This window comes from Pseudozyma hubeiensis, assembly GCF_000403515.1.
Source record: "Pseudozyma hubeiensis SY62 DNA, scaffold: PHS61, whole genome shotgun sequence".
NCBI lineage: Eukaryota > Fungi > Basidiomycota > Ustilaginomycetes > Ustilaginales > Ustilaginaceae > Pseudozyma > Pseudozyma hubeiensis.
In genome coordinates this window covers 54,030-75,892 of record NW_012133843.1, presented here as the reverse complement: position 1 = coordinate 75,892, position 21,863 = coordinate 54,030, and the positions used below count along the sequence as shown (strand labels likewise).

General features: G+C 56.4%; 12 protein-coding genes across 12 annotated transcripts; 7 read left to right on the top strand and 5 right to left on the bottom strand.

Annotated features, from left to right (window-relative positions):
- Positions 1-11: 11 nt before the first annotated feature.
- On the bottom strand, positions 12-2,775 carry PHSY_006766 (hypothetical protein; the record flags this gene model as incomplete). Its single annotated transcript, XM_012337364.1, has 2 exons — positions 12-1,732; positions 2,745-2,775. 2 exons carry the CDS (start codon positions 2,773-2,775, stop codon positions 12-14), a joined length of 1,752 nt encoding a protein of 583 aa, XP_012192754.1.
- A 217-nt stretch (positions 2,776-2,992) lies between these two features.
- On the top strand, positions 2,993-4,960 carry PHSY_006765 (hypothetical protein; the record flags this gene model as incomplete). The annotated part of the gene is made up of 1 exon (XM_012337363.1): positions 2,993-4,960. The coding sequence occupies one exon, from the start codon at positions 2,993-2,995 to the stop codon at positions 4,958-4,960; it is 1,968 nt and encodes a 655-aa protein (XP_012192753.1).
- A 220-nt stretch (positions 4,961-5,180) lies between these two features.
- PHSY_006764 (hypothetical protein) lies at positions 5,181-6,219 on the top strand (the record flags this gene model as incomplete). The annotated part of the gene is made up of 2 exons (XM_012337362.1): positions 5,181-5,511; positions 5,969-6,219. The coding sequence occupies 2 exons, from the start codon at positions 5,181-5,183 to the stop codon at positions 6,217-6,219; spliced, it is 582 nt and encodes a 193-aa protein (XP_012192752.1).
- A 151-nt stretch (positions 6,220-6,370) lies between these two features.
- Positions 6,371-8,113, top strand: PHSY_006763 (uracil permease; the record flags this gene model as incomplete). The annotated part of the gene is made up of 1 exon (XM_012337361.1): positions 6,371-8,113. One exon carries the CDS (start codon positions 6,371-6,373, stop codon positions 8,111-8,113), a length of 1,743 nt encoding a protein of 580 aa, XP_012192751.1.
- Positions 8,114-8,744: 631 nt separating this feature from the next.
- Positions 8,745-10,412, top strand: PHSY_006762 (cytochrome P450 51; the record flags this gene model as incomplete). The annotated part of the gene is made up of 1 exon (XM_012337360.1): positions 8,745-10,412. The coding sequence occupies one exon, from the start codon at positions 8,745-8,747 to the stop codon at positions 10,410-10,412; it is 1,668 nt and encodes a 555-aa protein (XP_012192750.1).
- Positions 10,413-10,617: 205 nt separating this feature from the next.
- PHSY_006761 (hypothetical protein) lies at positions 10,618-12,285 on the bottom strand (the record flags this gene model as incomplete). The annotated part of the gene is made up of 1 exon (XM_012337359.1): positions 10,618-12,285. One exon carries the CDS (start codon positions 12,283-12,285, stop codon positions 10,618-10,620), a length of 1,668 nt encoding a protein of 555 aa, XP_012192749.1.
- Positions 12,286-12,829: 544 nt separating this feature from the next.
- Positions 12,830-14,910, bottom strand: PHSY_006760 (hypothetical protein; the record flags this gene model as incomplete). Its single annotated transcript, XM_012337358.1, has 3 exons — positions 12,830-13,031; positions 13,352-14,594; positions 14,751-14,910. 3 exons carry the CDS (start codon positions 14,908-14,910, stop codon positions 12,830-12,832), a joined length of 1,605 nt encoding a protein of 534 aa, XP_012192748.1.
- Positions 14,911-15,364: 454 nt separating this feature from the next.
- Positions 15,365-16,537, bottom strand: PHSY_006759 (macrophage activating glycoprotein; the record flags this gene model as incomplete). Its single annotated transcript, XM_012337357.1, has 1 exon — positions 15,365-16,537. One exon carries the CDS (start codon positions 16,535-16,537, stop codon positions 15,365-15,367), a length of 1,173 nt encoding a protein of 390 aa, XP_012192747.1.
- A 258-nt stretch (positions 16,538-16,795) lies between these two features.
- Positions 16,796-19,021, top strand: PHSY_006758 (hypothetical protein; the record flags this gene model as incomplete). Its single annotated transcript, XM_012337356.1, has 2 exons — positions 16,796-16,912; positions 18,887-19,021. 2 exons carry the CDS (start codon positions 16,796-16,798, stop codon positions 19,019-19,021), a joined length of 252 nt encoding a protein of 83 aa, XP_012192746.1.
- Positions 19,022-19,588: 567 nt separating this feature from the next.
- PHSY_006757 (hypothetical protein) lies at positions 19,589-20,347 on the top strand (the record flags this gene model as incomplete). Its single annotated transcript, XM_012337355.1, has 1 exon — positions 19,589-20,347. The coding sequence occupies one exon, from the start codon at positions 19,589-19,591 to the stop codon at positions 20,345-20,347; it is 759 nt and encodes a 252-aa protein (XP_012192745.1).
- An 86-nt stretch (positions 20,348-20,433) lies between these two features.
- Positions 20,434-21,063, top strand: PHSY_006756 (phosphatidate cytidylyltransferase; the record flags this gene model as incomplete). Its single annotated transcript, XM_012337354.1, has 1 exon — positions 20,434-21,063. The coding sequence occupies one exon, from the start codon at positions 20,434-20,436 to the stop codon at positions 21,061-21,063; it is 630 nt and encodes a 209-aa protein (XP_012192744.1).
- Positions 21,064-21,562: 499 nt separating this feature from the next.
- On the bottom strand, positions 21,563-21,793 carry PHSY_006755 (hypothetical protein; the record flags this gene model as incomplete). Its single annotated transcript, XM_012337353.1, has 1 exon — positions 21,563-21,793. One exon carries the CDS (start codon positions 21,791-21,793, stop codon positions 21,563-21,565), a length of 231 nt encoding a protein of 76 aa, XP_012192743.1.
- Positions 21,794-21,863: the final 70 nt, after the last annotated feature.

The window sequence follows — 21,863 nt, the reverse complement described above, 5'->3', positions numbered from 1 at the left end:
GTGCACTGCAATCAGGCATCAAACACGACTCCCTGGGCGAGCGCCACCTTCCTGCTGTAGTTGACCGTGCTCGTCGCCCACCTGCAGTACTGTTTCCACGCGTCACCGCCGCACTCTCTTCCCCAACCGGTCGCCTTGTTGCCTCCGAAGCCAGCACCCACCTCTGCTCCACTCGTGCTAACATTGACGTTGACGATGCCGCAATCGCTTCCGAGTGCACCTTGCCACTCTCCAATGTTGGTCAGCTTCGAAGTGAAGAGCGAGCTCGAGAGTCCTTGACGCACATCGTTGTTGAGCGCGATGGCTTCGTCGAGCGTGTCGAAGAGCGCGACGTTGAGGATGGGGGCAAAGACTTCCTCCTGGAAGACCTTGTCGGTGGAGCTTGAGGGAATCGTGATGGCAGGCAAGACAAAGTTGCCTTTGCCTTGGACTAGGTGAGACGGCAGACCAGATGAAGATTGCGACTCCGGACCAAAGATGACCTTTCCGCCGGTGGAGCGGATCGTGTCGAGCGTCTGCCAGTATTTCTCAACGGCAGCTCTGGAGTGCAATGGACCGCATAGGATGTTGGAATCGGTCGGATCACCGATCAAGTTTTTCTGCTGCAATGAAGTGTAGAACTTGACCAATCGCTCCAGGAATCGATCCGCGATACCGCGCTGCAACAGCAGACGACGCGTGGTGGTGCACCTCTGACCAGCGGTTCCAACAGCAGCAAACGCGACTCCAGGGACGGCAAGATCAAGATCCGCATCGTCGAGTACAATGGCCGCATTGTTGCCGCCGAGCTCGAGGAGGATCTTTCCGAGACGAGCGGCAACATCTTGCGCTACGAGCTTGCCAATGTGCTCGGAGCCGGTGAACGAGGTCAATTGGATGCGGGCGTCGCGCGTAAGTGTCTGACCGGTCTCGACGTCACCGCAGACAAGCGAGGCGAGCGCGCCGGGGAGGTTGTGCTTCTCGAGGACCTTCACGATGAGCTTCGTGGTGGCAATTGCTGTCAAGGGAGTGGTGGGCGAAGGCTTCCAGATGGTAGCGTTGCCGCAGACGAAGGAAAGGCAGAAGTTCCAGCCGTGAACGGCGACGGGGAAGTTGAAGGCGGTGATGACGCCCACCAGGCCGAGCGGGTTGGGAATCTCGTAGATAACATGTCCCTGGCGTTCAGAAGGCAAGACGGACCCTGCGATGCTTCTTGACAGCCCGACGGCCATATCAGCCACATCGATGACCTCTTGTACCTCTCCTTTGCCTTCGGAAAGAACTTTGCCCATCTCGTACGAGATCAAGGCGCCGAGAGCATGCTTGTGTTCGAGATAAGCTGCGCAGATGTCTTTCATGACCGCACCGCGAGTGGCAGCGGGGACCATGGCGAACTTGCGCTGGGCTGAGTGAGCTGCGGCAATTACGGACGAGACTTGGGCCGAGGTAGCCGAGGATACGGTAGCGAGCGTGGCGCCAGTAGCGGGGTTGACCGAAGTCAGAGTAGACGAGGTGGATGCACCATGCGTCCAAGTGGTGCCATCGAAGACACCAGGAATCTTGGACCCGGGAGCAGGCAGACCCAGCGAGGCGAATACCGACCCTATCGTGGTGGGCTCGGCGATCGTCTTGGTGGCAACGGCGGGAGCAACGGGTGCTGCAGGGGTTGCGATGGGCTCAGGCATTTTGAGGGCTGTTTTGCACGGATGTAGGAGTGTACGGTTGGTGATAAGCCAGGTAATGGCCACTCGATCTACGATGAGAGCAAGTCAGTGGCAAGAATCGTCTGAGGGGACCTTGCGTCCGGCTGAGTCGAGCATCTTATATGCCCAGCACGAGCGAAGCCCCGAGCTCTCTGTACAGCGAGAGTGGTGGCCGAGGTTCTCTCTAGTTCTCTCTCGTGTGTTCATGTCACCTTGCTCAGCAGCTCAGCGGCGCAATGCGATCCGGTGCATCACATTGCAAGCATTTCTACCGGTGTCACATCCCCCGACGAGCTGGGAACACAGAGGTTGAACTAAATTGTGACACAAGGAGAGAACCCTCGGCGCAGAAAGTGACAGCTTGGGCACAAGCGAGCGTGAATTGATCTGCACTTGACGACGGTGACTTCGGCTCTGAGGCTTTTGTGCCTATCCCGGTTTGATATCCATCACTCCATTGCCACGTCGATCTGCCCAGCGGGCGAGGGGTTCTGAAACAGTCGACCACCGCAGTCACGCGGTTAGTTCGTCAGCAGCCAAAGTATCGGTGCCAACTAACTGATGCTGACCGCTAAGCTGGTTGCAGGGGGCGGAATGCGTGATGGATGCCAATGACACGGAGAATTGCCGAATTCCCCTATCAGGCCGCCTCAAGCCATCTCGCCTACTTTCGGCAAAATACCGAATTGAGCGCATACGGTGACAGCCAACGCGCTCCCTATTTCCTATCGGCTTTTCGCCGTGCTTTGTTACTGTTCGCCGACAAGCCGGCAGCTCGCTCGAGCCTCTCGGTCATCGTTTGAAGCATGCCACTCTTTGTTCGCCTGAGCCTCTACATTTGGCCAAATACAGTAGTAGCACATGACAGCGAAAGCGATGGACGGGCAGAAGAGAGAGAGAGGGAGAGAGGGAGGAAGAGGCCGCGTGCCTGTGTGTCATGTGGTTGTGAAAGAGTCGGCTTCGGCTTGTCAAACAGCGCGATCTGCTATCTCTCCTTTGGCCCCTGTCCGTGTTTTGATGCTGGTCCTGACTGATAAGCTTAGACGTTGCCGTCTGTCGCACTTCGCTCATTGCGGAGCGTTTCACAGGTCATCGGTCTGCCGAACAAGTTGCCGTTGTGCTGATACCCTTGCTGCAAGCACGCCGATGCCGTGCAAGACTAGGTTAGGACGTGACAAACATATATCAGAAAAGCTAGGATCCCTCTTCGCTGGTCATCGACCACAGATCATCCTCCACTTCCTACGACGCAGAGCACACAGTACACAAATGAGCGTTTGCTAGCCAGCTCCTCCACCTCCTCGCCTGTTATGTATGCCACCGACAGTGCTCCAAGGTATACGTTCATCTCTTCTCTCGCCACCTCTTCTCAACAAAACGATTCTGCGGAAAGCAGCCCAAGACAGCAACGTCATCGAAGTCGAACAGCCGCAGAACGGTGCGACGTACATCCATCGATAGCCCAATTGTACCTACGCAGCTCTCTGGACGCGTTGCAACCTCGACGCGCCAACAACGACACCACTGCGATCGTCGACAAGAAGCGCCTTCGCAAAGTCAACAAGATGGTCATGCAGAACGTCGCCACGGCCTCTGCCTCGGGTTCTTTCCCACCAGCGCCGACTGGGAAGTCGAGCGCAGCTCTCGACCTCTCTGCGAGTTTTGAGCAGTCTCAGACCCAGACCTTGCCTGCGCTCAGTAGCACCGATGACAGCTCTTCTTCCTCCTCCTCGTTCTGCTCGAGCAAGTGTTTGACGAGCACCCAGATGCGCGCCCTGCTCGCATCGTCCATGTCGACCATGTACCGCAGCGAAGTTCCTCTGTACGGTCAACTGCTATCTATCATCGCCAGCATCAACTCGGACTTCATTCGCGCCTCGCCCAACACCATCAGTGATGACGAGATCTCGCGGCTGTACGTCGAACGTCACGGCGCGATCCGCGTCGGCACCGCAGAAGAGCTTTCACTTCTGGCGAGAATCTTCAAGGTATTTGGAATGCATCCGGTGGGATACTACGATCTGTGGCGCGATGCAAAGCTGCCCATCCACGCCACGGCGTTTAGACCTGTGGGGAAGGAAAATTTGGTCAAGAATCCGTTCCGAATCTTCTGCAGCCTTTTGAGGATGGACTGCATCCAGGACGGAGAGACGAGAGGGTTGGCCGAGGAGCTGTTGGGGAAGAGAAGCATTGTTCCCGAGAGATGCATCAATTTGCTCGTCAAAGCCGAACAGGGTCAGTCTCGGGACGGTGTTCGAGAGGCAGAGGTTAAGGTGGATGGCTTGACGAGGGAGGAGGCCCTGGAATTCGTCGAAAGGGTCGTCGACATCTTCGCTTGGCACAAGGACACACCGGTCTCGTTGGATGAGTACAACTTGCTCGCCAAAACGCATCCGCTAGTTGCTGACATTGTCAGCTTCCGAGGTCCCCACATCAACCACCTGACTCCGAGAACGCTCGACATTGATCAAGTACAGCGCACCATGATCACCAGCGGTATCGATGCGAAGGACGTCATCGAGGGTCCACCGAAGCGGGAGAACGAGGTATATCTGAGGCAGACGAGCTTCCACGCATTGTCGGAGAGCGTCGAGTTCTCGGGTGGCGAGGGAGGCTTGGTGGAGGGCAAGCACAAGGCGAGGTTTGGAGAGATCGAGGCGAGAGGCCAAGCCTTGACACGCAAAGGTGCTGCATTGTACGACTCACTGATGGACGAGGTGTCGAACAAGAAGAGGGAGGTCGAGAAGCAGAGGGGAGCAAAGGTTGGCAAGGAAGAGTGCGTGCAGATCTTGCGCAAAGTCTTCGAGGAAGGATTCCCGGATAGCAAAGATGAGCTGCTACGACAAGGATTGGGCTTCTTCACGTTCAGCATCAAGGACGTCGAGACGGCGAGAGACATGTGGCAGCGTCAGGAACAGGATGCAGAGGCGTTGGACACGCTAGCCGATATGATCAAGAGCAAAGCGCTCGATGCAGAGCCTATCACGTATGAGGACTTTCTCCCCGCTTCGGCGGCCGGTATCTTTCAAAGCAATCTGCCTCAAGCTGCAGTGGCTTCGCAGCAGCCGAACGAGAAGAGCGTTGGCGTGCAGCCGGACAAGGTCAAAGATACATCGGAAGCGAGGGCTATGCTGCAGGCTGCAGTAGGCGGTACTATTTTGGACTACTTTGCGCTGTATAGCGAGCAGCAGAGTCAGAGCATTGCCGAGGTTGCCACTTTGTTGGACATCGATATGAGCGAGATAGCGGGGGAGATAGCGGGACGACAGGTCGCTTGAAGCGGGTCTAGAACCAAGTACAAGCGCACACGTTGTAGCTTTGCAATCAACGCCTCGTCAACTGGACACTGTGTACGCAATGCCACGCGTGAACTGATCCGAGGTTCCTGCATGCCCGGCCGCAGCCAAGTCAGAGCGAATGTGAAAGCATGGACCGAGCGCAATGTAGATGGAGCAAGGAGGCAGATTGATAGTCGGAGCGTAAAGATAGATACGGAAGATGAGAGGACGGGACAAGAGTGGGGATGCAGCGGCCGAGTTCGCTATCGTGTTCTCGAGACCAGCACAGCGGTACACGGCCGAGGGAGCGCCCTGGGAAGCGCATCAAGGTTCTGAAGAGGCCGAGATGACCGGAAGAACAGGCATGCCGAAGAAGGCAACCAATGATGCGAGCTTCGCTCAATGTGGGGCTGAAACAATGGCAGAGCAGCGGGACCGAGGCGCACATGGCTGCAAGACGTCGACATCGCGACGTCACTTGATGCACACACAATGTTTGCAAACTGCGGCGTGGTCAGAGTGCGGACGAAGAGAGCGTGATAGTGTGATAGGTTGGCGCGTGCCGCGAGCCCAACGGTGCCACCCGACGGCGTTCGATACGGGCTTTCATGGTGGCTCTGTATGAGGTGGGGGAATCACCTTGCTGTATCAGTGCGCATGAGTGCAGCTAGCGTACAGTGCAGTGCAACGCAACATGATCTCGCCCGCCTTTCCGCTCTTGGTTCGGCACACGCAAACTCGGCCGCATCTCCGCCAGTTTTGTTTGACAGCTGAACGCGGGATCCAATCACAAATCGCAATATTCGCCTTTGCCCTTCGCCACCCGCAAAGATGAAAAATTCGACTTTTCGGTCTCCACATTCTTGTCACACACGGCGGGCAAGTTTCCGAATTTGAGCCAATAATCGGCGTCGCAGAGATAAGGATTCGGCCTGCGTCTTGGCGATACAGTGTACCACGCCGCGATCTAGCCGTCCATTGGCCCGGTTCGGCTCATCTTCTCGCTAGGCAAGATGGCAGCGAAGCTCGCTCGAGTTGCCGCTTCCTTGTCAACAGTCGAGACCCGCAATCGCTTTCATTGCTCTCGGCTACATGGACAAATCAACCTTCCCGACGGTGAAGCGAGGACCACTGTAACGGCGATACGGATACGCATACACTTTGCCACGCGGTCGTCCTTCATCTGCAAGCTTATCTCGTCCGCTGCGGGAGATGCGTCGTGTGTGCTGTACATCCTGAAACTACGGCGCATTGCATGATGGCAAATGCTAACTTAACTGACGTTCCCCACTTGACAGCTTTGACATATAACCTTGACCTAAATCCCATCTTCCTTGCTCTGTCTCCCCATCTCTTCACCCATCAATAACCACCACCTCCCCCCTCCTCCCACTCCTTGTCGTCTCCACAATGACGCTGGTCAAGCGTGCCGCCAACGCAATCGCCATCAAGGGCTCCGAGCGTCGTCCCGGCGAGTCGCGTGGCAATGCCATGCTGCGCAACGCCGATTTGCTTCCGGTGCCCCCCGAGCGCCGTACTTGGGGCTGGATCGACTTTACCGCCTTCTGGATCTCGGACGGTCTCAACCTCAACACTTTCATGATCGCCTCGACCGCTGTCTCGGCTGGTCTCACCTGGTCCCAGGCTTGGGCCGCCATCATCGTCGGCTACTTTGCCGTCGCATTCTTGGTTGTCATGACCGCCCGCATCGGTGCCGTCTACCACATTTCGTTCCCGATCCTCGCCCGCAGCACTTTTGGTGTCTGGGGTGCCATCTGGCCCATCGTCAACCGTAGCGCGATGGCTTGTATCTGGTATGGTGTTCAGTCGTACATCGGCGGACAGTGTGTCACCTTGGTCTTGGAGAGCATGTTCCCCAGCTACGCAAGGATTCCCAACCACCTGCCCGAAAGCGCCGGCGTCACCTCGCAGCAGTTCCTCTCGTTCTTCCTCTTCTCGCTCATCAGCGTTCCCCTGGCCATCATCCACCCTACCAAGATCCGATTCTTCTTCAACTTCAAGTCGATCGTTGTGCCCATTGCAGCCATCGCCTTCTTCGCATGGTCCATCGCCGACGCCAAGGGTCTCGGTCCCATCGTCCACCAGCCCGCCACGCTCAAGGGCACCAAGTTCTCGTGGCAGTTCCTGGCTTCGCTCTTCTCGTGCATCTCCAACATGGCTACCTTGGTCCTCAACATCCCAGACATCTCGCGAATGGCCAAAAACAAGCGATCGGTCACCTGGTCGCAGATCCTCGCCATCCCTCTGACATTCTCGTTGACCAGCTTCCTGGGTATTATCATTGCCAGTTCGAGTCAGGTCATCTACGGCGAGCAGATCTGGAACCCTGTGCTTCTGCTTGGACAGAGATTGAAGGCGGACCCTTACGACTCCAAGGCCAGAGCCGGTGTGTTCTTCATCGCTTTCGCCTTCATCATCGGCCAGATCGGTGTCAACATCGCCGCCAACTCGCTCTCTGCTGGTCACGATCTTGCTGCTGCTCTCCCGAGGTACATCAACATCCGACGTGGATCCCTTATTTGCTGCGCAGTCGGCTTCGCCATGTGCCCCTGGAACCTGCTCAAGGACAGCAACAACTTTGCCACCTACCTCTCGGCCTACTCGCTGTTCCTTTCGAGTCTGTCCGGTACCATGATGGCCGACTACTACATCGTGAAACGTGGAAAGCTCGACGTGCCCTCGCTCTTCTCTGCAAGCTCCGGTAAGAGCAACCCGCAGGTGCCTCACATGTACCACTACTGGAACGGCATCAACTTCCGCGCGTTTGCCTCGTACATTGCAGGTATCGCCATGACCGTCGCTGGATTCGCCGGTGTACTGGGTGCCGAGGTCTCGGTCACTGCGCAAAGGATGTACATCCTCGCCTACCCCATTGGCTTCCTTGTCTCTGGATTGGTGTACATCGCCATCTGCGAAGTATCGCCTGTCCCTGGTGGAGTGTCGCTGCGAGAGCACAGGGACTTCCTGGAGCCCGAGAGCTGGGAGGCTGACATGTGGCACGGACCCGAGTTGCCCGAGGAGCAGGGCTCGCAGACCGGAACCGGAAGCGATCTTGAAAAGGGTTCGGACTTCAAGGGTGAGACTCCGGCAGTTCAGCAGGTGTCGAGCTCGGACTACTACCTTCAAAAGTGATTGCAATGGCTCTCTGGTCACTTGGTGCTGCATATACCCCCCATACACTTTTTTCCCTTACAGCTTGTACTTTTTTGTTGATTGATTGGAAATGTCACCGTTCGTTCAGCGTTTATCTCTTTGATTTGCCGTGAAGAGTGAGAATTGAGACGCTTGAATGCAACTGAGCATATGTGGAGTGCGAGGCGTACTTGATGCATCGATGTGATACCGCAGTGACGACGATGTTTGAAGAATCGCAATCGCCGATGGATGCGTGTGTGGCGAGCCAACCAAAAATTTCGATTCGATCTAAGGGCGTGGCCGTGAAAAAAGGTTGGCGCGGATCATCCGATTTTTGGGCCTCAGAACACGCAAGAGCCAAAACGCGGCGTGAATGATTGGTTGGCTGTGGGAAAGGAAAATCTTCTCAAACACACAGCGACACACGCACGCGCTTTCCGAACAGAAATGAGATGATTTTCGCAGCGCATGCGTGTGCGTGTGTGTGTGTGTGTGTGTGTGTGTGTTGTGTTTCTTCGTCGTGCATGGCGCGTGTTGCTTTTATCGAGCCAAGATCTTCCAGCTCGACCTTTTGGTTTCTAACCACCACTTATCCATCGACCGTCCTGAGGGATCTGCTGCAAGAATCATGCTCGCGTCCTCATCCGCGACAGCGTCGTTGATCGACCAGCTGTTCGCTTTCACCCCTCTGGCCGATTCGTCTGCCTCGGTCAAGACCATCGCGCTGCTCATCGTCCTCCCTGTCCTGGCGATCGTGCTGAACGTCGCATCGCAGGTGCTGCTTCCACCGTCGAAGTCTTCGCCGCCAGTGGTGTTCCATTTTGTTCCGGTGATCGGATCCGCGATCTACTACGGCATTGATCCGTACAAGTTCTTCTTCGAATGTCGGGCCAAGTACGGCGACGTGTTCACCTTTGTTCTGCTCGGACGAAAGATCACCGTCGCCTTGGGACCCAAAGGTAGCAACCTCGTGTTCAACGCAAAGCATCAGCAGGTTACGGCGGAAGACGCGTACACGCACCTCACGACGCCCGTGTTCGGCAAGGAGGTGGTGTACGATGTTCCCAACGCCGTGTTTATGGAGCAGAAGAAGTTTGTCAAGGTCGGATTGTCGGTGGAGAACTTCAGGGTGTATGTTCCGCAGATCGTGGATGAGGTCAAGGAGTACATCAAGAGCGATCCGAGGTTCAAAGGGCTGAAGTCGAACAGGAAGATCAAGGTGGACATCTTTCAGGCGATGAGCGAGGTGATCATCCTGACTGCTTCGCGAACGCTGCAGGGTAAGGAGGTCAGGCAAGGGCTCGACAAGTCCTTCGCTCAACTCTACCACGATCTCGACTCCGGCTTCACCCCGATCAACTTTGTCATCCCCAACCTGCCGCTTCCGAGCAACTTTAAACGCGACAAGGCGCAGAAGAAGATGTCGCAGTTCTACCAGGACATTGTTTCGAAACGACGTGCATCCGGCCACAACTCGGACGAGGGCGATGGAGAGAACGACATGATCGCCGCGCTGATGCAGCAAAAGTACAAGAACGGACGTGCGCTCAGCGGTGTTGAGATCGCACACATGATGATCGCGCTCCTCATGGCGGGACAACACACCAGCAGTGCTACGAGCAGTTGGGCGTTCTTGCGTTTGGCTAGCAAACCGGAGATCATCGAAGAACTGTACCAGGAGCAAGTCAAGGTGTATGGCGGTGAGGCGGATGGAAGTCTGAGGGAGCTGGATTACGAGACGCAAAAGACCGCGGTTCCGTTGTTGGATGCGGTGGTGAAGGAGACGCTGCGATTGCATCCTCCGCTGCACTCGATCATGCGGTATGTCAAGACGGATCTCGCCGTACCCGCCACGCTCTCCGCCCCTTCCACGGGCGATTCAGGGTACGTCATCCCTCGCGGTCACTACATCATGGCTGCCCCCGGAGTCTCGCAAGTCGACCCACTCATCTGGAAGTCTTCCTCCGAATTCGACCCCCATCGCTGGCTCGACTCCGCCACCGCCGCCTCCATGCAAGACTCTGGCGAAGAAACCGAAGACTTCGGCTTCGGCATGATCTCCACCGGCGCCAACAGCCCCTACCTCCCCTTCGGCGCAGGACGTCACCGGTGCATTGGTGAACAGTTCGCCTACCTCCAGATCGGCGTCATCATCGCTACCTTCGTCAGGTTGTTCAAGTGGCAGCTCGAGAGCGAATTCCCCGACCCGGACTACCAGAGCATGGTCGTCCTGCCCAGTAAGAAGGGCAGTGCCATCGTGCTCGAAGTCCGAGGTGACAGGTTGAACTTGGAGTAAAACAGCATGCGTAGATAGACAGAGCAGGCAAGATGAACTTGTACATATACAAAAACCCGAATCATTACCGAACATTGCGTTCCTTTAGACCGAACCGTCGAGCACAAATCCTTGGCTGTGTGCAGCGACACCTCATTTCACGCTACTCAACACTACCGAACCGAATTCTGTAGGAAACGTTGACCATTTCTTCAGGAAAAGGGAATCACTTGAACTGCTCTACCCTACTCAACGCATCTCCGGGCAAATTTTCCTCGTCTCGACTGAAGTCAAACGGAAACTTCTCCAACAGACTCAACCCTCCAATGCTGACCCTCGGTTCTTCTTCCCCCACTTTCGCGCTTCCAGCATCGCTTGGCCTCGGATCCTGGAACGGATCCTTGTTGGTCGTCAACCAGGAGCTTCTCTCCTCGGCATCGCTTGGGCTGGTCTGATCCGCCGGCGGCTGGATCGTCCCGAACGGGTTCTCGCCGAACGGAATGCCCAAGGTACTCGTTGAATGCGTGCTCGACCTATCACCCCCGAAACGGTTGGAGGGAGGGGGAGCGAGCTCACCATCCTCCTCCACCTCGGTTGGGTCGCGGAAAGGATCAGCCGCGGTGGGGGCAGGTTTGCGTTTGACACTGGAGACTTTGACCAGTTGAGCTTTTCCGCCGTTGCCGAGCTGCACGCGACGAACGCCCTCTGCGCTGACGGGGGTGATGACCTGCGGTGCAGAGAGGACGTACGAGAGGCTGGTGGAGTGGGTCGAGTTGATCGTGTTGATCGTGGCGCCGGAGAGCGGACGGTTGGAGGGGGTGTAAGGGTGGGAAGAGGAGGATTTGAGCGTTTCGACCGGGTCGATCGACATGAACTCGTAAGCGTTGGGTGCGGGGTTGGGTTGGGAGGTGGAGAGAGGCGAGGATGTGGTGGGCTGGTGAGGACGGTTGGAGTCGGGCAGGCGGAGGTTGAGGTCGGGTGCGCGGGTGGGGCGGACGGGACCTTGACGTGAGGTGTTGACTTGGATCGCGGGTGCGCCGGTCGCACGATGGGCTGTGGAGGGGAGGACGAGGGGCGAGATGGACTGGTAGTCGGCCAAAGATCCTTCTTTGGCAGCATCGTCGGCGGCGCCAGAGTGAGTGGAAGGGGTATAAGGCTTGAAAGCGATCGGAATGATGTTGGGAGAGCCAAAGCTCGTGCCAGAACCAATACTGACGCGTGGCCCAGCGCCGCTCGCAAACGATTTACCGTTCGACTGCACTGATCCGACTGTGTTGCGTTTGCCGTTGGCAATTCCACCAGCCTGCGACACGGAATCATCTTCTTCCTCCTCGGCGCCCTCCGTAATCCTCGACAGATGCGTAGCAGCACCGAACGACCTCCTCCTGAAAGCGGTGGGCTCGGCCAGCGAGCCCAAACCCTCTTTGTCGTTGTTCAAGACGCCGGTGACCTGGGTATATTCGGTATCGTTGTCCAACTCGTCCTCGTCGACGAGGGCGAACGAGTTCGGATCAGACTTCTTGGCACCGAGTTGAAGCGTCATGGTCTCCTTTTCATTCCTCAGCTTCTCGCGTCGCTCCATGGCTTTTTCGTGCAGAGCTCGACGACGTTTAGCTTGGAGTCGCTTCCAGAGCCAAAACCCGACACCGGCTGCGATGGCGACGATGAAGAGCGCGGCGAGCCCACCTCCGAGCGCGGAGCTGTTGGAGCTCTTGTGAGCGGTGTAACCTGGAATGGGGACGCATTTGTTGACGGGACAGTCTTGGCAAGAAGAGCGGAAGATCTGTTGGCATTGCTGACCGGCGGGGCAGGCGGGGCAGGGTGCGATGTTGTTGCAGACAGCACAGCTGTCGCGCTTTTTGATGACGAAGGCGGTGGGATGAGAGCGACGCATGATTGCAGTGGTCTTTAGTAAATATTAGATCGGGCGCGGGTCGACGATGAATGCGAATGGCCGAGAATGTGATGCAGTCGGAGCAAAGATACGAAGCAGAGATGGAACGTGGAGCAATTGAGTCAAAGAGGGAATGAGAGAGAGAAGGTGTGTGCGCACTTGTGATCTGCCGAAGAGCCAGCTTCGGATCGTGCGAATTGGGGGAGAGTCTGCTGAGCGCGATCAAAGCGAGACGATGCTAAGCAAGGATGGTGGTGACGATAGAGAAGGAGAACAGCAAGGTGTCGGAACTCATGCCGAACCAGCACAGCAGAGCGTGTGAGCGTATGTGTGTGTGTGTCTCTCAGACCGCGTGTGTGTTGCTGCGCGTTGCTGTCTTGCTTTCTTTTTTTTGGCTCTAAGCGAGGCAACAGAGCTGTGTGTTGGCGATGCGAGGACAAAATTCAGCCTGCCAAGTGTCTGAGGGTTGGCAACCAAAGAAAATGCACTTCGACGCCGAGCCTCGCCTTGCCTCCCCCTTTTTTTTAACTTTTTAATTTTGATTTTATTTCCTCTCTAGAGCCTCGATAAAAGAGGGTTCAGGTTGTTCTCTTTGTCGCATCAGACTCTCCAAGGCCAGTCCATTGGCAACGAGGCGAGAACGGTATGGACCCATGTCGGATGTGCGCCGTATCACGAGCAGAACGCATAGAGAGTAGCGTGGAGAGCTTCGTGCTGCTCTTGGGTACGAACGGACGATGGCAATGCTGGCGTATTGTAAGAATGACAATGGAAAATCATTGTACTGCTGTGCAAGACGAAGCTAGGGCCCTCTAGTAAACGTCAGATGCTTTCTGCAATGCCGGACTTGTGCTTCCTCCTGCGTCTACACTGACTGATCTCGAGACGCTATCTAGGACGTCATTCCAATACGCTGTGCTACAGAACAGTGCGCAGCCAATGTAACAACTTGTCTTGAACGCTTGACCCCTCTCTCGCCGTCCCCGCCACCGCTCTGCTACTTTCAGTCTTTGCCGGTAACGACGACGAAGGACCCCATGGCGGAGGTAATGCCAGTTCGTCATACCTTCTCCCTTTCAACCCCTCGATCAGACCGCGCACCTCCCTCTCCACCTTTGCATCGTCAAACCTGGCATCTGTCAGTTTTGCATCCAACACCATCCCCTCTTTGGAATGGATCTCCACAGAGAATGGACCCCAACCTCTTCCGTCCTCTGAACCGACCTCCGATGCATCGTGCATCGATACACGATGCGTGAATTCGGGCGTCTGTCCAAACACCCACGTCCAACTCTGCAGTTCGTCAAAGTTCTCCTTCAACTTCCACCGACCTTGATTCAGTTGTGCATCGTCCAGGCTCGACTCATCCACTTCGATTGCTGCTGGTGCATTCAATTGGGGATTGGGATAGGTTCGGTGGAACTCGGCGACGACAGCTTGGACAAATATGTCGTGGCTGAGCATCGCTTTTCGATCCGGGAAAGCATCGGACAGATTTGCCACAGGTGCAGGCACCGATGCTACACCCTTCGTCACCAGCAGTTCCCCACGATCGTTCCTCAGCGAGCTACCTAGACTGCCCAAGCTCGCGGAGAGCAGCATGGTTCCGTGGTGATACGCTCGCTTGTTGACCAGCTTGTACGCGCTACCGGAAACCTTCCGCTCCTCGAACCCTTGCTCGTCCGCCTCTGCTTTCGTCTTTGCGGTTGAACTGCGGTCGAAGCCACTCTTGACTCGAATGCAGATGTCGTTCCGTCCGTTGACGTATGTGCCGATGTCGGAGCGAGCGAGATCGGAACGTGATTGGACGAGTCCCACGGGGGCAGCGTTGAGCGCGCGGGTTACGAGTTCGGCGTGTGTGCGTCGGTCAAACGCTTCGCGTGGAATGTGGAACGAGTAGTTGGTGTTGCCCAGATCGTGATACACCGTACCACCTCCGGAACGCCGTCGTACCATGGGCAGGCCGATGGATCGCATGGCTGATGCGTTGAGCTCCTTCCATGGGTTCTGATTGCGTCCTACCACGACGCATGGCGAGTTGCGGTAGAGGAAACACACGGGTATTGACGGCTCGACCGTGCGGAACAGGTGATCTTCGAAGGCCAGGTTGAACCATGGATTTGAAGATAATGAGACATATGCTTGCGGAGAGGTCGATTGAGAAGCAAGCTGAGTGCTTGCAGAGCTGTGCTTTGTTGTTGAGGTATGGAAGAGGGATGAGGTTGGCGGACTAGCAAGGTGCAGGTTCAAGAGGGAGTGATGCAGTCTTGAGCGACGAGAGACAGGGCTGCAGCTGATCTTGGTGGCGCCTGTCGATGCGAACATAATGAGCATACGATCTCGGGATGTCTTCAATTGCCGTCGATGTCCGTGCCTGTCAAGAAGTTAGACTGCCACTTGTTGAGACGATCTCGGGGACCAAGATCGCAGCTCGCCCTTCCGATTCCGCACTGCAAGGCTGCTACCGGTCCAGCGCTCCGAGGACAGAATACGGAGAGCCTGCGTCCCTCCTTTGTCCCTTCTTGAATCAACTCGCTTGGTCCGAACCTCTGGTTGTGCAGGAGGGTGCAAAGGAACAGCCATGGAGCGCTCACAAGAATGTGGACAATGCGGAAGCTCCGACATCCGGAAAATCAAAAAACACGAGAGCCGTGGAGAGCCTCATCAAATAGAAGCGCACATTTCAAAGACACCTGTCAAGCACAGCCGAGACAAAACAAGTCGTCTTGTTCTTCTCGATTGCCCATGAGTTCTCAAAGTATCTGGCTCACAACACAAGCACAACATCTCACACACTTTGACGACGGTCAATTCGGAGGGGGATGCGAAGGTATGCAGACATTCCGACCGGGCTGGCGGGCAACCTCGGCGAGATGTGATGAGATATTGAAGGAGTGTATGAATGTACGAAACAAATGGTAACCAAGGAACAAGGAAGAAGAAGAAGCAAATCCTGGGTGGGCAAGGTCAACCCGCAGAATACGGAAGCGAAAGTGAAGAAGACATTGTTCATCGGACGGCTATGGACAAGGTATAGCGAGCGAACGGCTGCTCAGACAACTGGCACAGCGAAAGATGCTTAGAGCATCATAGCGCCGGCGACGACAGCGACGAGGGCAACAGCAGCAGCCGAGCCGGTGCTGACCAGCTTGGATGCACCGCTGGTGGTGCTGGCAGACGAGCCCGAACCGGAGCCCGAAGAGCCGGACGAACCAGAAGAACCAGAGCTGGAACCGGACGAGCCCGAAGAGCCAGTGCTGGAAGCCGACGAGCCCGACGAGGTCTTGCTGGCCTTGGCAGCCGACGAGGACGGTGTGGAGGAAGACGTGGAGGCGATGAGCGACTTGATGCCGTTGCCGATGCTCGAGGTGGTCTTGCAGTTGGAGGTGGAAGGGGTGGAGTAGGCTGCCTGAGGCGTGGTCTCGTCGGGAGAGCCGTTGGTGTACGAGTAGGTGGTTCCACCGACGGCGTACTCGCCCGTGAAGTACTGGACGAACGTCGAGGTCTGACCGTTGCCCTCGGGGTAAAGACCAGGAGGGTAAGCAGAGTCCCCGTCGCAAGTCTCGAACACCTGATCGGCGTAGTTTCCGGGCATGACAAAGTTGCAGCCCATCACGTCGAGCGTGTGCTGGCACTCGAGAGCCGTGGGTGCCTGCTCGCTACCTGCGATGCACACACGGAAGCAGATCTGGTTGGAAGAGGCGTAGTTCATCCACTCCTCGTAGAAGACGTCCTGGCCTGAGACGTTGGAGGTGACGTTACCGCCGACGGGGTTGCCCATGTTGGTGGCACCGTGGGGGTCGAGCTCTCCTCCCTCATCGCCGGCCATGAACCCGATGCTGGTGAAGTCACCTACGGCCATAAGCTGGACGTAGAGCGGAGTCTTGACAAAGTGGGCACCGGTGACGGAGCCGTCGGGGATGACACGGGCGTTGTTACGGGGTTTGGTGCAGTAGGCGACGGTGATCTCCTCGACATCGGCGAGGGGCTGACCCGTACCGGGAGGACCAAAAGTGCACCAGTCGTCGATCGAGTTGATGGAAGCGAGTCGCGAGACCGAGGTCTGGTTGATGGGCGTGTTGAGCTGAGGGGCCGAGGGGTTGGTGGGCCCGTTGCGGTTGGTGGACTTGACGCCTGGGTAGTCTGGGTTGGCGGTGCCGTAAGTGAATGCGGGTACCGACTGCGCCGTGACGGCAGTGGCGGCGAGGACGGTGGCGCCCACGACGGACGAGACAGCCTTGGAGAACAACATGTCGAAAAGAATTCTTTTACTGTGGTGTTGAACGAAAGCGGGAAAGAAGAGGTGACGTCGCTGGTCGTGAGGATGATGGAGAGAAGGGAAGAGAGAGAAGCAAAGAAAGTGGACTGAGACGTTTTGAGAGAAGGGATGGGATCGCAGGATGGGAGGAAGACACCGCCTGAGCAACCCAATTAGCTCAACCTTTTAGGGGGCGAGAGAGGGAGGCGAGGCGACAAGAGGAGCGGCGGCGGCGAGGCACAGCGGCAACGGATGAGCCGGCGGCATCAGAGTCAAGTTCGGGGCGATGAGGCGGTGTCGGTGTCAAACCAAGCAAGCAAAACAAGCAGCTCCAGCGCCGACCCTCGGCAGCTGAGCAGCGTGGTCTCGGTCTGCGATTTTTGAAAGGGCCCAAGAGCACGATCTGTGCGTGAGCGTTCAAAAACATTCGACGCTTCAGGTCAGCCCAAGGCGAGCATCGTGCGCGCAGGCAATGGCACGCACACGAGCAAGAGGCACATCACGAACCGAGAGAAGAACGCCGGACCTGCCTTACACACACGCACACACACCGACTGAGATGCAAGCGAAGATTTTGCAAGAAAGACGGTCTCGGATGGAAGCGCGTGTGTGTGTGTGTGTTTGTGTGTTGCTTCAAGGGCCCTGCCATTTGCTGCTGCTGTCTGGTGTCGCTGAGCTGAGCTGAGCTGGCAAGAGGTGCATGCAAATGGAAAAGTCAATTTGAGCTGGCGAACCCACAACACAGGGCAACGATACGTTTGAGTCAAGCGGCCGGGCGGATTCTCTCCCTCTGTTTGATGCAATGCAGGCGAAGCGGCGGTCGGAGCGGCAACGATGCGATCCTCCGTGTTTTGGGCTTGCCTCTTGACCGAAGCGGACCGCCTAAGCTGAGGGCATGAATGCATCGAACGGCACGGCACGGCATGGTCTCGCCAGAATTTTTCGTTCAAGCAGAGCAGGGCAGCACAGCACAGCATCGCGATGTGTGATGCATGCGCGCGTCTCTGTGAAGATCATCGGAAACCCGAGGGTCGTGCAGCAGATCTGGAGAAAGAAGAAGAAGAACACTAACTACAGAAAAGGTCGAACAAGGCAGTATAGCGCAGTCGGTCCTGAATTTCCCTAGCAAATCACTTTTTGAATTGCCACTGACACTCTTGTGCTGCCAGAGTATGCCGACCGGCGGAAAGGCGCGGCGGCGGCTGGAGCGTTGTGCAGCGCGCTGCAGTGCACTGCGTCAATAATGCCAGGCTGTCGTGCCACGCTGGCTGGCTCGTGAAGCTGAACAATCCCTCGGCGACTCTGTGCCCGCCGTTTGATGTCATTGTCAACGTCGCTGCCGCGCCGCTGCAAACGAAGTTTCGATTGAATGCGCCTCGCTACTGTATCCAAGCTCGTCGGCGTCGTTACATTTCCGCAGAAGCAGCTGGCGAGCTGATCGGCCGAAACGACTCTTTGCACCTGGCTGGTACACGCGCCATCAGTAGCTGCATGCTGTCCGCGAAGACGTAGTCGGACTTGTACAGGATATTGGCAGAATGTCCGAGCATGTTCATGCTGATCGGCATCAAGCAGGAAGCCTCGTGTTGAACATGCAGCTCGTGCCCCCTAAAGTATCTTGGGCGTCCTATGGCAAGCACAGTATGGTGTTGATCCAAGTGACAAGGCCACACGCGAGTCGATTGCGCCCCGAAGCCATTCGCATTGATTGCTCATAGCACTGTGCCGTGCCCGAGCAATATGCAATCATCGTGGGCAATATCTGATCGAACTGCGAGCGATCTGACCTGGCCCTCAGGGTGCAGGACGTCGGCAGAGAAGATCGACAAAAGAGTTTGCCGATGCATCAACGTTGCCTAACATAGTTACAGTATGCACCGCTAGCGAACGCGAGAAGAGACGAAGACCAACACAACATACGCGAGCTGTCAAGTTCGATGCTGACTGTATCCTACTCTTGCCGTCAACTCGGTGGCCTTGATCTTTTGGAGGATCAAGACGCCGAATGGTTCGGCGACCAACACTTATCTCGCTCGCCATCGAGCACGCGAGCTGCACCGAGGAATCAGGTTTGAGCTGCCCTCTCCGAAGCAATCAGCAGAGGATCGCCTGTTCATTTGTTCCACGCGGTCGGGAGCTACGTTCTTTGGCATGTTGACTGTGAGGCATCCTTCAATCACCAACTCGCCGCAGGCGAGGGTGCGAACGTCGATCAGTCACAAACATTCTTGTTTCATGCACGCAGCGAGCTGCCCCTGAACACGCTGATGATCGAAAACATGCGAGCTTGCCGGCGGTGCAGTAGCCTCATGCACGCGACATGCAGCTTTTTTCTGGCTCTAGCTTATTTGGAAGCGTAATGCACAGATTGGCAACGAAGCGCTGCGTTGTCAATTGCCTCGAATGTGTACATCCAGCACAATCAGCGCTGGACACGGTGCTGCAGATGGCTCCATTGCGGGACGCAGTGTGGACTAGCGGGCTGGAAAGAAAGAAGGATCTAGCCTACCAGTCCAGCATGCAGCTGGACAAGAGAAGCGTGGACAGATGTCGACAACGCCAATCACCGAGCCAACTAGTCGCCCAAAACCCGATCGATCTGAACTGTGACCAGCTGGATCGGTGATTTTTGTTGGCGAACGAATCTATGACTCAGCCTGATTCAGCACATTCACATGCCAATCCCGCTGGACCCTGATTGTCCAAATTTTGGGTGAACCGGATCTGGCAGCATTGAGGCGACCGAGCGGCAGTGACGACATTTCGACGCTTGTCTCGCTCTCCTCTCTGCCCTCACCCAGCCACGATCTGACGTGGAGGCCTGGTCCGCCACCTTTCAGCCGCCTTTTTGATCTTGTTCTCTCCGCACAGCACATCTCCTAGCTCTAACCGACAATTGGCACAGCAAGACTGTTGCCAACAAGAACAGGTGCGAGTCGTGCGCATTTCTTCCTTCGTCGCCACCACCATCCTAAACTCGGAGCACACCACAACACCCTACCTGGCCTCTAACACACACACACGCAAACCAACCTCAAACACGATATGGACGCACCTCTCCCGGACTACTATCGAACGTTGGGTGTCTCGGCAACGTCGTCGTCTGCAGAGATCAAGGAAGCCTACAAGCGACGTTCGCTCAAGACCCATCCGGATCGATTCCCCAACGCTACGCCTGCCGAACGTCAACGCTACACGCAAAAGTTCCAAACGCTTGCCGACGCCTACTACGTGCTCTCGGACACGGACCGACGTCGCGAATACGATCAGCTCCGACGCTCTCGACCCTCGACCGATTCGTTCTACTCGAACGCGACGTACGACGAGGACGACGAGGCCGCCTCCGAGTTCAGCGAGAAGGAGCAGAGCTACTCGGCCAACTTTTTCCAGAGCTTCTTCCCCGGCGCGTTCAAGCAGGAGGAGCACGAGCAGGAGGAGGCCGATCAGAACGGCACGCAGACCAACGAGGATCGTAGGAGGAGAGCCGGAAGCCACCAGCCTCAGGCAGACGGTGTATTCGCAAACGTATTCGAGGAGCTGCTGAGACCGGAGGTGCAGCGTGTCGCTCCGTTTTGGAAGTGGGTCGGCGGTGCGTCTGGTACAGCGCTCGGGTTTATCGTTGGCAACATTCCGGGTGCGCTCGCGGGTGCTTTTGCGGGAAGCCAATTGGGCAGGATCCGAGACGCAAAGGGAAAGAGTGTGGCGGAAGTGTTCATGTCGCTGGGATCGGCGCAGAGGGCTGAAGTTTTGACCAACCTGCTTCAACGCGTGCTGAACCAGCAAAGTCGACCAACGTCGCAATGAACGAGGCCGTAGGAAGACAACGCAGTAGTCGGGCTACAGAGTCGAAGAGGAAGGGAAAGCGAAGGGCGCAAGACGAAGGTGTCGAGATGGAAAAGACATCAAAGCGAAGGGCGGAGACCGAGAGCAAATCTTTCACCGACAACATGCTGCCAGGGTACAACAAGCGACGCTTGCCCGCAGCAGCGCAGGAGCTGGTAGACCGCGCTTTGATGGACGACGATCTGGCAGTTGCAAAGCCAGACGATGCCAGGTGGGTCAAGCTGTACGAAGACCTACAACAGCTGGTTCAGACCCAGCCTTCCACCACAGACATAGACAACGACGTCGTCCCCGACAGCGACGCCGACGACAACCAAGACGACACATACCAATGGGCCGATGCTTCGTCTCCCGAATCGGAACCTCACCCGGAACCTCACCCATCTGGTCTCACTCCCACCGCCACTATCCCCACGACGCTCCAACCCAACGCATCACACCTCCCGCAAGCGGTGCACGCGTACATCTCATCAGCCTTCACACACAAACGCGGCGACCTCGTCAAATCCGTCGCTAGCGAGAGTTGGGAGCCGGCGGCGTTGGCGGCGCTGAGCATGGTGGCGGAGGAGGTGGCTAGATCGCAGGCGACGTTCAATGCTCGGAGGACGATGTTTGCCAAGTCGCCGAGGAATCGCCTGCTGGCGGCCAAGAGGGAGGCGAGGAAGAAGACGGCTTGAAAATACACACATGTACGGTTTATATAGTCTTTGCAATGCTCAAAGGAATGGGAAAAGATTGATCAACGTTGTTCGATGGAGAGGGTGAGGTTTTCGTGTGCGCAATTTTTTTGGACGATTTTTTTAGCGACTTAGAACGAATGCAATTCCCAAGGTCTGTGATCAATGCCTAAGACTACTCGGATCAGACTGTGTGTGGGGAAGGTACGACTCGTGAGAGACACGCAGACCGACGGTGGAAGGAGTCCACGTTAGCATGACTGTGTGCACTGGTCTGAGCACACAAGTTCTGTGCTTATCGAGAGGTGCGGTGCGGTGGGTACTCGGGGAGGCGTCTACGGTTGTGCAGCAGACATTACGATGCTGTGCAGATTGACAGCAAGCCACATACAAGAGAGGGATTCCGCATGATTTTCACCCTTGGGTTTTTCTCCGTGAACCACGCGTGCTGCTCATCTGCACAGACCCTGATATCACACACGCTGTCAACGATAACAACTCAGGTTCGAGCCACCGTAGCAACCTTAGCAACACAGTTCGTGGTGTCTGTCAATCCGAGCTCACGCATGCGGTATCGAAAGCCATTTCCAGATCGAAAGAGATCAAGGAGCAGGGTAGTGAGAGCAACGTCCGAGCCATTGAAAATGGTCACCGTAACTTGGCGCACGCCTTCGGCTTCGGTTCGATCTCCGAGAACCACACGAAGCATTCGTGCGAGTCCGATCCTCATTTGCTGCCACCACGAGTGTAGCTGCTACCTCCCTTTCCATTGTTGTAGTAGGTGGAACCGTTCGGGTTGC